Below are 13,648 nucleotides of genomic sequence, written 5' to 3'. Positions count from 1 at the left end.
AAAGAACAAAAGCTTTTTCTCCCCATGTTTCCAGGCTTTCCCACTCATTCCCAAACTAGGAATTACTCAGACAAGAAGACTCGTGACCTCCAAAAATGTTGAGTCATTGACTCTTCGGAACCACGAGTGACAAAGGGCTGTGACAGGGAGCAATTGCCATTCTTCCTAACTGTTGGCATTAGTTTGAGATTTTGCCAGCCAATTCCCAGTTGCAATGATTCATAAAGTAACTTCCTAAATTCCATACAGCAATTATAGGCTGGGGTCACAGATGCAGGAGGTGTGTGTGGCTGGGGTGGGGGTGGTAAAATCAACGGGAAGTGCTTGTATTGTCTAAATCCTTAGCAAATTGAGTGGGAGATGTATATGTATGCATGTATATAATTTTAATTTAAGTAGGGGGAAATATTTTGGAGACATTTGAGCAGATTAACAAATAGTATTTGTATACATGTAACTAAAACAGTAATTTATCAGGTAGAAGGCAGATGGGGGGAATAAAATGCCAACCTGTATATACAGTTGGGTTGTGCTGATGATGAAGTGCTGTTTATTCAGGGCCAGCCTAGCTTGTCAGCAACATAAGAGCCACTGCAGCACATGACTCCCTGCGTAGCTAGAAGACAATAATAAATTATCCCCTATGCAAACAGCACCGGCATAAAAGCAGATCAAACACACTCTGCCTCCTGGAATCCTGAAGATTCTCACTCATTCCCTCGTTTAATTCTGCAAAGCCAGTAAGATCGAATCTGGCTTGGAGAGCTGACGAGAATCTGTTTTAGGGTTATTGTAAAATGGATTTTGTTTCTCTAACTTGCCTAGGTGATTCACATCGTTTTTAGATTTATCAGCACTTCATTTGGTCCTATGGAATTTGGGGTCACCTAGAGGAAAACTGAGCTAGAGCACTTGAGGGACATGATGAAAATACAGTCTCTGCAGTCATAAAAAAGATGAGCTCATGTCCTTTGCATGGATGAAGCTGGAAGCCACCATCCTCAGCAAACTAACACAGGAACAGAAAACCAAACACTGCGTATTCTCACTCATAAGTGGGAGTTGAACAATGAGAACACATGGACACAGGGAGGGGAACAGCACACACTGAGGCCTGTTGGGGGTTGCGGGGGCGAGGGGAAGGAACCTAGATGACGGGTCAATAGGTGCAGCAAACCACCATGGCACACATATACCTATGTAACGAACCTGCACATTCTGCACATGTATCCCAGAACTTAAAGTAAAATACAATTTTAAAAATAAAATAAAATAAAAAATAAACAACCTATACCATCTGAATAAAAAAGAAAAAGAAAATATAGTCTTGATCCAGTGCCCAACCTGCTAAATGAGAACCTGTAGCAAATCGGCCCAGAAATGCACACCATAAGGGGACCTTTATGAGGAGGTTGCCTTAGGAACAAAGAACTGGCAGTGTGAGTCAGTACAAGTCCTGTGACAGTGCTGAGAGAGTCCAAAGGACTGGTTTGTAGGAAAATATATCAACTAATAAATGCCTCCAAAAATGTTGAGTCATTGACTCTTCGGAACCACGAGTGACAAAGGGCTGTGACAGGGAGCAATTGCCCTTCTTCCTAACTGTTGGCATTAGTTTGAGATTTTGCCAGCCAATTCCCAGTTGCAATGATTCATAAAGTAACTTCCTAAATTCCATGCAGCAATTATAGGCTATAGTGCTTTTCAGATTGCAGCGTGCATTCCAATTCCTAGGATTGCTGGAAAATGCAGATCCTGCTTCAGTAGGTCTAGGGTTTTGCCTGAGACTCTGCATTTCCAGCAAGATACCTGGTGTTGCCAGTGCTGCTGGACTTGAGTCCAGCGAGGTCCTAGAGCCATCAGTTTAACACAGAAGAATTAAAACAGTTTGGAGATCAGCCGGCATTTTTGAAAAGGAAACTTTCCACAAGTGTGGCTTTGAACAGTGTTGATTCTACTGATTCCTAATCTTATGCTCAGATACAAATAAAACCTGCCCCCTCTTGTTTCAGTAACCCAGCCAGGAGTGTAGTGAGAATTTTGTTATATGTAAAAATTTCTTAGAAATGTTGTAAAAATTTCTTAGAACTGTGTCTCTTCTTTCAAGGGTTTATAAATGTATTTGGAGGCCTTTATATACATAATGAAAAACATTTGGAAAGGAAAACTGTAAAGCTTACTGTGCTGAAGCCTTCAGTTACTGGAAATAAGATGCAGTTAGTTGTAGTCTCTTTTTATTTTTTTCAGGGCTGTATCTTTTTTTACAATTCATGGTGGCAACAAGTTTAGCACTGAGGTTCTTGATTCATCCTCAATGTTGATTTGAAGTAATTTTATCTGTTGAACACACATTGCATATGAGTTTTGATTATTTTTAAAAATCTCCTTCTAAATATTTAAAGTCTATTTCTATTGTGGATGAATTAACTTTTTTAACATCTACTTAAAGATTGTTATTATGCCATTTGGAAAATAAATAAAAAGCATGAAAGCTGACAGTACACACCTTGGAACACACACTTCCAAAAGCATATGTTCCAAACGCATATGACGTATTTGATCATAAATGTCATTACAATAGATCCTTTGATGTTCATCAGCATGAGAATAGATCCCGAGACCTTCGCGGATTCACATGTACAATTCCTTGCCACCAAAAAAGGGAAAGCAGCCTGGTAAGATGCCAGATGAGAGCGGCTGCCTCGGAGTAGACGGCAAAGCCTCCTCGAAACATGGAAGCCAGTGATGGGCAGGGCCTGCCTGCCTGCCTACCTAGGGTCTTGTGTGCCCTCTTCAGAGCCTCACAGACCTTGAGATTCAACTCAGCAGAATTACAGTATGGGTATGATGGCCATTTGAAGTGGCTGGTAAATAGTCTAAGCCACAAATACCCAATCCACGAGTTTCAAAGAACGACCAGATAGACGTTAATGTGGGCGTGGGGAAATCTGCAACTCTCTGCACTGCACCATTCACTTCTTCACAGCGGCTGTCCTAGGAGATGTGTGTGGCACTTCCACTTTCTGTGGTGCACACTTCTGTGTTGTTTTAGCATCTTACCTGTGGCAGGCATAATTCTGATTGCTGTTATAATCAGAAAAAAATCAACAGAATTCTTTAAATCCCTTGAGTGCACATTGTGGTGTTTTTGTTGAGTGACACAACAGACTGTCAGTTGATGAATTATGTAGTATGATCATATATGTGCTAGGATAGATACGTATGTGGACTACGATAGAAGATTATGGATGATGGAGCACAGGTTGATTTTGTGTACCTGTCTCTCCAGTCGTCCAACAAACATTTCTTGAACAGCTAGTATATGCCAGGCGTTATGTTAGGGGCTAGCATATGTTCTTCACTGTACTTCTTTAAGGAAGAGAGACACCCATGCAGACAAAGTGGCTCTCATTGTAGTTAATAAAACTGGAAGACAGACCAGCTGCAGTGGCTTACGCCTCTAAGCCCAGCACTTTGGGAGGACGAAGTGGGCGGATCAGTTGAGCCCAGGAGTTCGAGACCAGCCTGGGCAAAATGGCAAAAGCTCATGCCTACAAAAAATACAATAAATTAGCTGGGCATGGTGATGCACACCTGTAGTCCCAGCTACTCAGGAGGCTGAGGTGGGAGGATCGCTTGAGCCTGGGAGGCATAGGTGGCAGTGAGCCGAGATCACACCACAGCACTCCAGCCTGGGTGACAGTGTGAGACCCTGTCTCAAAAATAAACAAACATATACATACATACAGTAAATAAAACTTGAAGCAGCCAGAGCACTTTTTGCAAATGATGTAAACCACACCTGGGGATTCTGAGGTATTGGGATCCCTGTCTGTAATTATTCATTCCTCCACAGCTGCCACATAGAACAAGCAAATCTGACATCACAGCTCTTACAAAAATCTCTCAGAATTCTACAATGGAATAAAGATCACCCAGTAAACTCAGCTATGTTCATTCATAGGAGTTTCTCCTTGGAGTTAATAATAATCATTAGAAAAAAATTACAGGAAGAAATAATAATTTCCTCCTATTCTTCTTGTGATAAATTGTAACAATAGCAGACATTCCTATATAGACCCTATCAGCGATAAGAGGGAAAATCGGATTTGCAAATTAAGTATATGAATAAATATATTAGAAAAAATGTTTAGGATATTTGTTCTTTGTCTAAACTATTCTTAATAATGGCAAAAACTCCTTTCTTACGTGGTTTGGGAAAACAAACAAGCAAAGTGTGTGTTAAGCCATAGCATGGAAGTTTCCATGCTTTCTCAAAGCAAACTGTATTTCACTTGCCTTAAATCACAAATGTCTGTCCTAAATACATCATAAGACTGGACAAATTTGTGGCACAACTCCTCACAGCTGGGAAGTTTGACATTAATATCAAATTTCCTGTTGTTGTTTCAGAATTGTCTGTTTCACAGCAATATTACCAGTGACTTGAAGGCATTTACAGACAAGTTTGGTTTTGATGTCCTCATCCTGTTCGCCAGCTATCTGTCAGAGGAGCAGCAGCCGAGACGACAGATTGCTGTGTACTCAGAAAACGTAGAGCTGTGCAGTCAGGTGAGCCCCTCCTCTGACCCCGGCATGTTTCCCTGTGTCCTAACCTGCTGGCTCTCAGAACACACAGTGCAAGACAGAACACATTGGTGGCTCATGAGCAATTAGCCCAAGAGATGGAGTCCTAGAGGTTTGAGTTTTAGGAAATGTTGGGGGTATTTTGTACATTTGGCCTTTTAAGAAAGCCCCAGAAGCATTTCTCGTCTTGACTGAATCCATGGTGCAAAACATTAGCTCTTTCTTACCCCCAAAAGAGCAAGTCCTCCTCTGGGGGCTGTTTTCTTCTAGGACTGCTCCCTAATCATAACTAACAAGGTTTAGCCCCTGTCCCAGGACCCATTTGATGCCCAGTGTTTAAGACCTGGTGATCTGATGCTTTAATCAAAATTAGTCTGTCTCCAGGTGCCAGAACTCTGACTAGGTAATCAATTATCCTCCAGGTTGATCGCTGAGTCTTTTAACCCAAGGCCTAGGAAATAAAAATAAAAATAAAAAAAGAATTAGATAAAATTAATCAATATAGGCCATTGGATATACCAAGCCAGGTGTACTTAATAACTAATATGAGAAATACATGATTCATTGTAACAGGAGCCACATGGCCCTGCATGCTTCATCACTCATTTTTCCTCACTAATGGATTCAATGCCTCATGAATCCACAGGTGGCTAGAGGCACAGTCTCTTCCCCTTTCTTTTCTACGTCCTCCTTTCTGTCCCCCAAGAGCTCCACTGTAGCTCTCTTGACACATGCCTATGGGTGCTCTCGGGCTCTCTCAAGTCCAAATGTGAGAGAGCATCTCCTCCTCTGACCTGCATCACCAGCCTATGGTTTTTTTCAACACTTTTCTCTGCATTTGGTTTCAAAGGTAAATTTCATCTTTGGTCACTGGCTTCCCAGGGATGGGATTTAGGCTTGGAAGCCTACAATATGGCAGCTTTCAAATCACTTTTAGCAGTAGACCCCTTTTTCAAACCAATTTGAAAATTGGTTCATTGGAAACAGACAAAAGTAGAAGAGCAGATGAAGGAGTTAAAAGCCCTTGAGCTGACCCCAGTCCTCTTCTCTTCTCCCCACTCACCCTCCCCACCCTAGCAACAGCCAGAGGTGGATCCCTGGAATCTTAAGCAACAGAGTCCTGGCTCTGGCCTAGCGAGTCTCTCTTTGCCTGTGTGGTCACACCACTGGCTGAGTCAGCCTTTGCAGCAGACTGCCTGGGTGTAGAACTCAGGCTCCAGCACTTGTTAGCTGTGTGTTGCTGGACAAGTTATTTAATCTTCCTGTGTCTTCATTTCTTCATGGGTAAAATGGAAATAAAAAGAGTTCCTACCTTGTGGAATTACTGTGATGATTAAAAGAGATAATGATCATAAAACCCTTAGAACCATGCCTGGCACATGAAAGCACTCAATAAATGTTAATTAGTAGTAGTAGTATCTATGTGAGCTCCATGGTGGTAGTGGTGGTGGTGATTATTATTATTATTATTAATTTTACCTCTAGTAATCCTGTGGGGCCATTTCAAAGGCCCAGCACAACAAAATACTCCTGACATTCCCTAAAAATCAGAAAGCCGCCACCCAGTTCTGGCCTCACACTGACTGTCAGTGTCCCCTTGCCTCCCAGGTTGGCTTTGTCTGTTTTGGGCTCCATGCTTCCGTTACCTGGGGTGAAAGGGTCCGAGGGGTCCTGAGTGCTGTTCAGAAAGGTCAGACCCTGGGAGCATCTGTCTTTCCTACTCTCTCTTTTGCATTCTGAAGCTATCAGACGTTCAAGCAGCCCTGGCTGCCCCTCCCAAACAAGAGCCTGCCTCCTGATATTTTCCCCTTATTCCAACACTTTTCCTATAGTTGTCAGCAACATGTGTTATCTCTGCTTTTTTTGCAACTCAAGTTACATTGCTGTTGGAAGATGGTATTATATTACAGTTAGGAAAGAAGTTAGATGGTTTAAACTCCTTTACCCAAAACGTTCAGGAGCCATCAAAATCGAGCACCTGGATTTTGAATTAAACAGAGAGACAGTTGGATAGAATTGGAGAAAAGGTTGGTGGTATAGTAATCAGAACTTTCCAAGTTTGAGATCTTCTTTTTCAGACAGATGAACACAGACTAATTTTATATTTAAAAAATTAAGCGAGATAAATTGCAAAGCGCAGTTGCAAAGTGCAACAGTGCCTGAGTGCTGACACAAATTCCTGTGCCTTCCGACAGATTTGCTGTGAGCTAGAAGAGTGTCAGAACCCTTGCCTAGAACTGGAGCCCTTTGACTGTGGCTGTGATGAGATCCTGGTGTACCAACAAGAGGACCCTTCAGTGACTTGTGATCAGGTGGTTCTCGTTGTCAAGGAAGTCATCAACAGGAGGTGTCCAGAGATGGTCTCCAACAGCCGGACGTCCTCAACAGAAGCCGTGGCAGGCAGTGCCCCCCTCTCCCAGGGGTCTTCTGGGATTATGGAATTGTATGGTTCTGACGTAGAGCCACAGCCCAGCTCTGTGAATTTCATAGAGAACCCTCCAGATCTCAACGATTCTAACCAGGCTCAGGTGGATGCAAACGTAGACCTCGTTAGCCCAGACAGCGGACTGGCTACCATTAGGAGCAGCCGCTCATCCAAGGAGAGCTCTGTTTTCCTCAGTGATGATAGCCCCGTGGGAGAAGGTGCTGGGCCTCACCACACCCTCCTCCCAGGGCTTGACTCCTACAGCCCCATCCCTGAAGGGGCGGTTGCGGAGGAACACGCATGGTCTGGAGAACATGGTGAACACTTCGACCTCTTCAATTTTGACCCAGCACCCATGGCTTCTGGCCAGTCCCAGCAATCTTCTCATTCTGCAGACTACTCCCCAGCGGATGACTTCTTCCCCAACAGCGACCTGTCAGAAGGACAGCTCCCTGCTGGGCCTGAAGGACTTGATGGCATGGGAACCAACATGTCTAATTATTCATCCACTTCACTTTTGTCGGGGGCTGGCAAAGATAGCCTTGTGGAATATGATGAGGAGTTTGTCCAGAGACAAGAAAGTCCCAGAGATAACTCTGAAAGAAATTTGAGCCTGACAGATTTTGTGGGAGATGAATCCCCTTCCCCAGAAAGGCTAAAAAATATTGGAAAGAGGATCCCACCAACACCCATGAATAGTTTAGTAGAAAGCTCGCCATCCACGGAAGAACCAGCCTCACTCTATACAGAAGATATGACCCAAAAAGCCACTGACACAGGTCACATGGGGCCACCTCAGACCCATGCACGGTGCAGCAGCTGGTGGGGTGGTTTGGAAATTGACTCCAAAAATATTGCAGATGCGTGGAGTTCTAGTGAACGGGAATCTGTTTTCCAGAGCCCTGAATCGTGGAAAGAGCATAAGCCAAGCTCCATTGATAGGAGAGCCTCAGATTCTGTATTTCAGCCAAAGAGTCTCGAATTCACAAAGTCAGGTCCCTGGGAGTCTGAATTTGGTCAGCCTGAACTGGGTAGTAATGATATTCAAGACCAAAATGAAGAAAGCTTGTCATTCCAGAATGTGCCCATGGAGAAGCCGCCTTTGCCAAATACATCTCCCCAAGGAACAAACCACCTGATAGAAGACTTTGCTTCTTTGTGGCATTCTGGTCGCTCTCCCACAGCCATGCCTGAGCCCTGGGGAAATCCTACAGATGATGGTGAACCAGCAGCTGCGGCACCATTCCCAGCCTGGAGTGCGTTTGGTAAGGAAGATCATGCTGAAGCGTTAAAAAATACCTGGAATTTGCACCCAACAAGTGGCGAGACACCTTCTGTTAGGGACCCGAATGAGTGGGCCATGGCAAAAGGTGGATTTGTCTTTTCTTCTTCAGAACTACTGGACAATTCACCCAGTGAGATAAATAATGAAGCAGCTCCAGAAATCTGGGGCAAGAGGAACAATGACTCCAGGGATCACATCTTTGCACCTGGAAATCCCAGTTCTGATCTGGATCATACATGGACTAATTCTAAGCCACCAAAAGAAGATCAGAATGGTTTAGTGGATCCTAAAACTAGGGGCAAAGTATATGAAAAGGTAGATTCCTGGAACCTTTTTGAGGAGAATATGAAGAAAGGAGGGTCAGACGTCCTAGCTCCTTGGGAAGATTCCTTCTTATCTTACAAATGCTCTGATTACAGTGCATCCAACCTAGGAGAAGATTCGGTGCCATCCCCCTTAGATACCAATTACTCCACCTCAGACTCTTACACATCACCAACATGTGCTGGAGACGAAAAGGAAACTGAACACAAGCCATTTGCTAAAGAGGAAGGTTTTGAGTCAAAAGATGGTAACTCCACAGCAGAGGAGACTGACATTCCACCTCAGTCACTGCAACAGCCATCTCGAAATCGAATCAGTTCAGGTCCTGGGAACCTAGACATGTGGGCTTCACCTCATACAGATAACAGTTCTGAAATAAATGCCACTCACGACCCGGATGAAAATGAACTCAAGACAGAGCACACAGATGGTAAGAATGTCTCCATGGAGGAGGACGTGGGGGAAAGCAGCCAGTCCAGTTACGATGACCCCAGCATGATGCAACTGTACAATGAAACAAACCGACAACTCACACTTTTGCACAGCAGCACCAACTCCCGGCAGACAGCGCCTGACAGTCTCGACTTGTGGAACAGAGTGATTTTGGAGGATACGCAGTCCACAGCAACGATCTCAGATATGGACAATGATTTGGACTGGGATGACTGCAGCGGGGGTGTGGCACTCCCCAGTGACGGTCAAACAGAAGGATACATGGCTGAAAGTACCGAGCCAGAAACCCGATTTACAGTGAGACAGCTGGAACCCTGGGGCTTGGAGTATCAGGAGGCAAATCAGGTAGATTGGGAGCTCCCTGCCTCTGATGAGCATACCAAGGACAGTGCTCCCAGTGGACATCACACACTGAATGAGAAAAGTGGGCAGCTAATTGCAAACAGTATTTGGGATTCTGTCATGAGAGATAAAGACATGTCATCGTTCATGTTACCAGGTTCCTCATATCTCACAGATTCAGAGCAAAGCGAATTGCCTTCTGAAATCCCCAGCCATTCAGCAAATGTTAAAGACACTCACTGCCCAGATGCGCCAGCAGCTTCTGGAACCAGTGAGTCAGGGGTACTTATATCTCATCTTGACAACCAGGAGACAGAGAGAGAAACCCTGCAAAGTGATGCAGCATCCTTGGCGACTAGGCTTGAGAATCCAGGGCATTTTGCACACCCAGATCCATGGAAAGGTCGTAGCAATGGACAAAGTGAAAGTGAGAAGGAAGCCCAGGGAGCCACTAACAGGGAGCACCTCGATGAAGAGGAGGTGATCGCCTCTGGTGTGGAGAGTGCCTCAGGGATTTCTGAAAAAGGGCAGAGTGACCGGGAACTGTCTTCTCTGGTTGCATCTGAACATCAGGAAATCTGCGTTAAATCAGGCAAAATCAGCTCTCTTGCAGTCACTTTCAGTCCTCAAACTGAGGAACCAGAGGAAGTTTCCGAGTATGAGAAGGGGTCTCACAATCTAGACTCCCGTGATGTGCAAACAGGGATGTCTGCAGATAACCTGCGGCCAAAAGACACCTATGAACAGCACCTCATGAATCAGAGAAATTCAGGTGAAACTACTGAGACTTCAGATGGGATGAATTTCCCAAAATATGTATCTGTACCAGAAAAGAATCTTGAGAAAACTGAAGAATGTAACATTCTAGAGCCAGAGAATGTGGGTGGAAGGGGACCTCACAAAGTTCCCCGAAGCCTTGACTTTGGGGATGCTCCTGTAGACAGTGTCGTGCATGTCAGCTGCACAAGTTCCGAGATAACCAAAAATCTTGACGTTAAGGGGACTGAAAATAGCCTTCCAGGAGCCAGTTCATCTGGAAATTTTGACAGAGATACTATTTCTAGTGAGTATACTCATTCAAGTGCATCAAGTCCTGAGTTAAATGATTCTTCAGTTGCTCTGTCTTCCTGGGGCCAGCAACCCAGTTCTGGGTATCAGGAAGAGAACCGAGGCAATTGGAGTGAACAGAATCACCAAGAATCTGAACTAATTACCACTGATGGCCAAGTAGAAATAGTTACCAAAATGAAGGATTTAGAGAAAAACAGAACAAATGAGTTTGAAAAGAGTTTGGATCGCAAAACTCCTACATTTTTAGAGATCTGGAATGACTCGATTGATGGTGATTCCTTGTCCTCTTTGTCTAGTCCTGAAACAGGCAGATATTCTGAGCATTCAGGGACACGTCAGGAAAGCAATCTCATCGCTAGCTACCAGGAGAAAAATGAACATGACATTTCTGCAACTGTGCAGCCAGAGGATGCCAGGGCCATTTCAACAAGCTCAGGTTCTGACGATGACAGTGTCGGTGGTGAAGAGTCAGTGGAGGAAGAGATCCAGGCGGCCAACTGCCACGTTGCTCAGGATGAATCCAGGGCTTGGGAGTCACTGAATGAATCGAATAAGTTCTTGGTCACAGCTGATCCTAAGTCTGAAAATATTTATGACTACCTAGGCAGCTCAGAGCCAGCAGAGAATGAGAGTAAGTCAAACCCATTCTGTGACAATCAGCAAAGCAGCCCTGATCACTGGAATTTCTCACCGTTAACGGAGACTGAAATACAGATTCCAGCAGTGGAGAAGGAGATGAGATCTTCTCCAGAAACAGGGAAGACAGGAGATGTTGCATGGCAAATATCTCCCAAAGCTGAACCAAAGAACGAAGATAATTCTCAACTGGAAATGCTGGGCTTCTCAGCTGATAGCACTGAGTGGTGGAATGCCTCACCCCAGGAAGGGAGACTAATTGAGAGTACATTTGAAAGAGAGCTGTCTGATCCTAGTGATGTGTTGGAGATAAATTCTTCCGTATATCAAAATGCCAGTCCCTGGGGAGTACCAGTTCAGAATGATATTGAGCCCGTGGAAACACACTATGCTAATCCTTTTAGTGACAACCATCAGTCACTCTTCCTGGAAGGTAATGAGAAGAACTCCCATGAGCAACTCTGGAACATTCAACCAAGGCAGCCAGACCCAGATGCTGACAAATTCAGCCAGCTTGTAATATTGGACCAAATCAAAGAAAAGGACTCAAGAGAGCAAACCTTTGTGTCTGCTGCTGGCGATGAGCTGACTCCTGAAACACCGACCCAGGAGCGGCATCGGGACGCCATGCTGTCAGTCTGCGATCAGCCAGATGCAGGCTTTACTCATGCAGAGGAAAATGGTTGTGTTACATCTAATGTTTCAACAAATGAAGGTCAAGAAACAAATCAGTGGGAACAAGAAAAATCATACCTGGGTGAGATGACACATTCAAGCATTGCCACAGAAAATTTTCCTGCTGTCAGTTCTCCCACCCAACTGATAATGAAGCCAGGCTCTGAATGGGATGGCTCTGCCCCAAATGAGGACTCCCAAGGTACATTTGTGCCAGATATTTTACATGGCAACTTTCAAGAGGGTGGGCAGCTGGCCTCTGCCGCGCCTGACTTGTGGGTGGATGCTAAGAAGCCCATCAGTTTGAAAGCAGATGGTGAGAATCCTGATATCCTGACACATTGCGACCACGACAGCAATTCTCAGGCTTCCAACAGCCCTGATATATGTCACGATTCTGAAGCGAAGCAAGACACTGAGAAGCACCTCGGTGCTTGCATGGGACCTGAAGTGGAATCCAGTGAGCTTTGTCTCACTGAGCCAGAGATGGATAAAGAACCCATTCATGAGCCTGGACAGGAGTTTGTCCCATCCAATGCAGAACTCGATTCTGAAAACGCAACTCCGCTGCCTCCAATTGGCAATCAGGCAGACATAAAGGGCTCCTCTCAGCCCGCCTCTCATAAAGGTTCACCTGAACCTTCTGAAATAAATAGTGATGACAATACAGATTTACAAGCATCAGAAAAAGGAGCCAGCCCAGATATGGCACCAATTTTGGAACCAGTTGACAGAAGAATCCCAAGGATTGAAAATGTGGCAACTAGCATTTTTGTAACTCACCAAGAGCCAACTCCGGAAGGCGACAGTTCTTGGTTATCAGACAGCTTTTCTCCTGAAAGTCAGTCTGGTGCAAGAGCTTTGTTTGATGGTGAGCCACGTTTATCCACAGAGAATCCTGCCATGGTTCCTGATGCTTTGCTAGCCTCAGACACTTGTCTGGATATAAGCGAAGCTGCCTTTGACCACAGTTTCAGTGATGCCTCAGGTCTCAACACATCCACGGGAACGATAGATGACATGAGTAAACTGACATTATCCGAAGGTCATCCTGAAACGCCAGTTGATGGGGACCTAGCGAAGCAAGATATCTGCTCATCCGAAGCCTCGTGGGGTGATTTTGAATACGATGTAATGGGCCAGAATATCGATGAAGATTTACTGAGAGAGCCTGAACACTTCCTGTATGGTGGTGACCCTCCTTTGGAGGAAGATTCTCTGAAGCAGTCGCTGGCACCATACACACCTCCCTTTGATTTATCCTATCTCACAGAGCCTGCCCAGAGTGCTGAAACAATAGAGGAAGCTGGGTCTCCAGAGGATGAGTCTCTGGGATACAGAGCAGCAGAGATAGTGCTTTCTGCGCTTCCTGATCGAAGAAGTGAGGTAAACCAGGCTGAGACCAAAAACAGACTGCCTGGATCCCAGCTGGCTGTGCTGCATATTCATGAAGACCCTGAGTCCGTTTATTTGCCTGTAGGAGCAGGCGCCAACATTTTGTCTCCATCAAGCACTGACTGGGAAGTAGAAACAGATAATTCTGATTTACCAGCAGGTGGAGACATAGGACCACCAAATGGTAAGAAGCATCCCATTCTTCCACCTCCAAGAAACCACTGCGTTAATTAAACTAGTGAATATTTATAAGACACACTCTTCCTACCAATGAGGGTAGAGAGGAACTAACTACATTTGCAAGGAATGCCTCACCAAGTCCTGTATTATAACAGCAGTAAAAACTAATGCATATATAGTACCTATCCCTGATAGTGCACAAGAAAATCAAATGACTCTACAAAATAAAAATATTTTCTAACTGGGCACAAGGGCTCACGCCTGTAATCCCAGCA

General features: G+C 44.7%; 1 protein-coding gene across 12 annotated transcripts in view; it reads left to right on the top strand.

The window, feature by feature from the left end:
- The window catches only part of PRUNE2 (prune homolog 2 with BCH domain), a 295,976-nt gene that overhangs the window by 198,838 nt on the left and 83,490 nt on the right, over positions 1-13,648 (top strand). For all 12 annotated transcript variants that reach the window (XM_050761076.1, XM_050761085.1, XM_050761087.1 and 9 more), the window contains exons 7-8: positions 4,414-4,572; positions 6,783-13,377. In XM_050761076.1, coding sequence (XP_050617033.1) covers positions 4,414-4,572; positions 6,783-13,377 — 6,754 coding nt within the window. The remainder of the gene's footprint in view (positions 1-4,413; positions 4,573-6,782; positions 13,378-13,648) is intronic.

This window comes from Macaca thibetana, chromosome 15 (genome assembly GCF_024542745.1).
Source record: "Macaca thibetana thibetana isolate TM-01 chromosome 15, ASM2454274v1, whole genome shotgun sequence".
In the NCBI taxonomy this organism is placed as follows: Eukaryota; Metazoa; Chordata; class Mammalia; order Primates; family Cercopithecidae; genus Macaca; species Macaca thibetana.
Note: the sequence above shows the minus strand (reverse complement) of the source record. Positions and strands in the feature narration are given on the sequence as shown.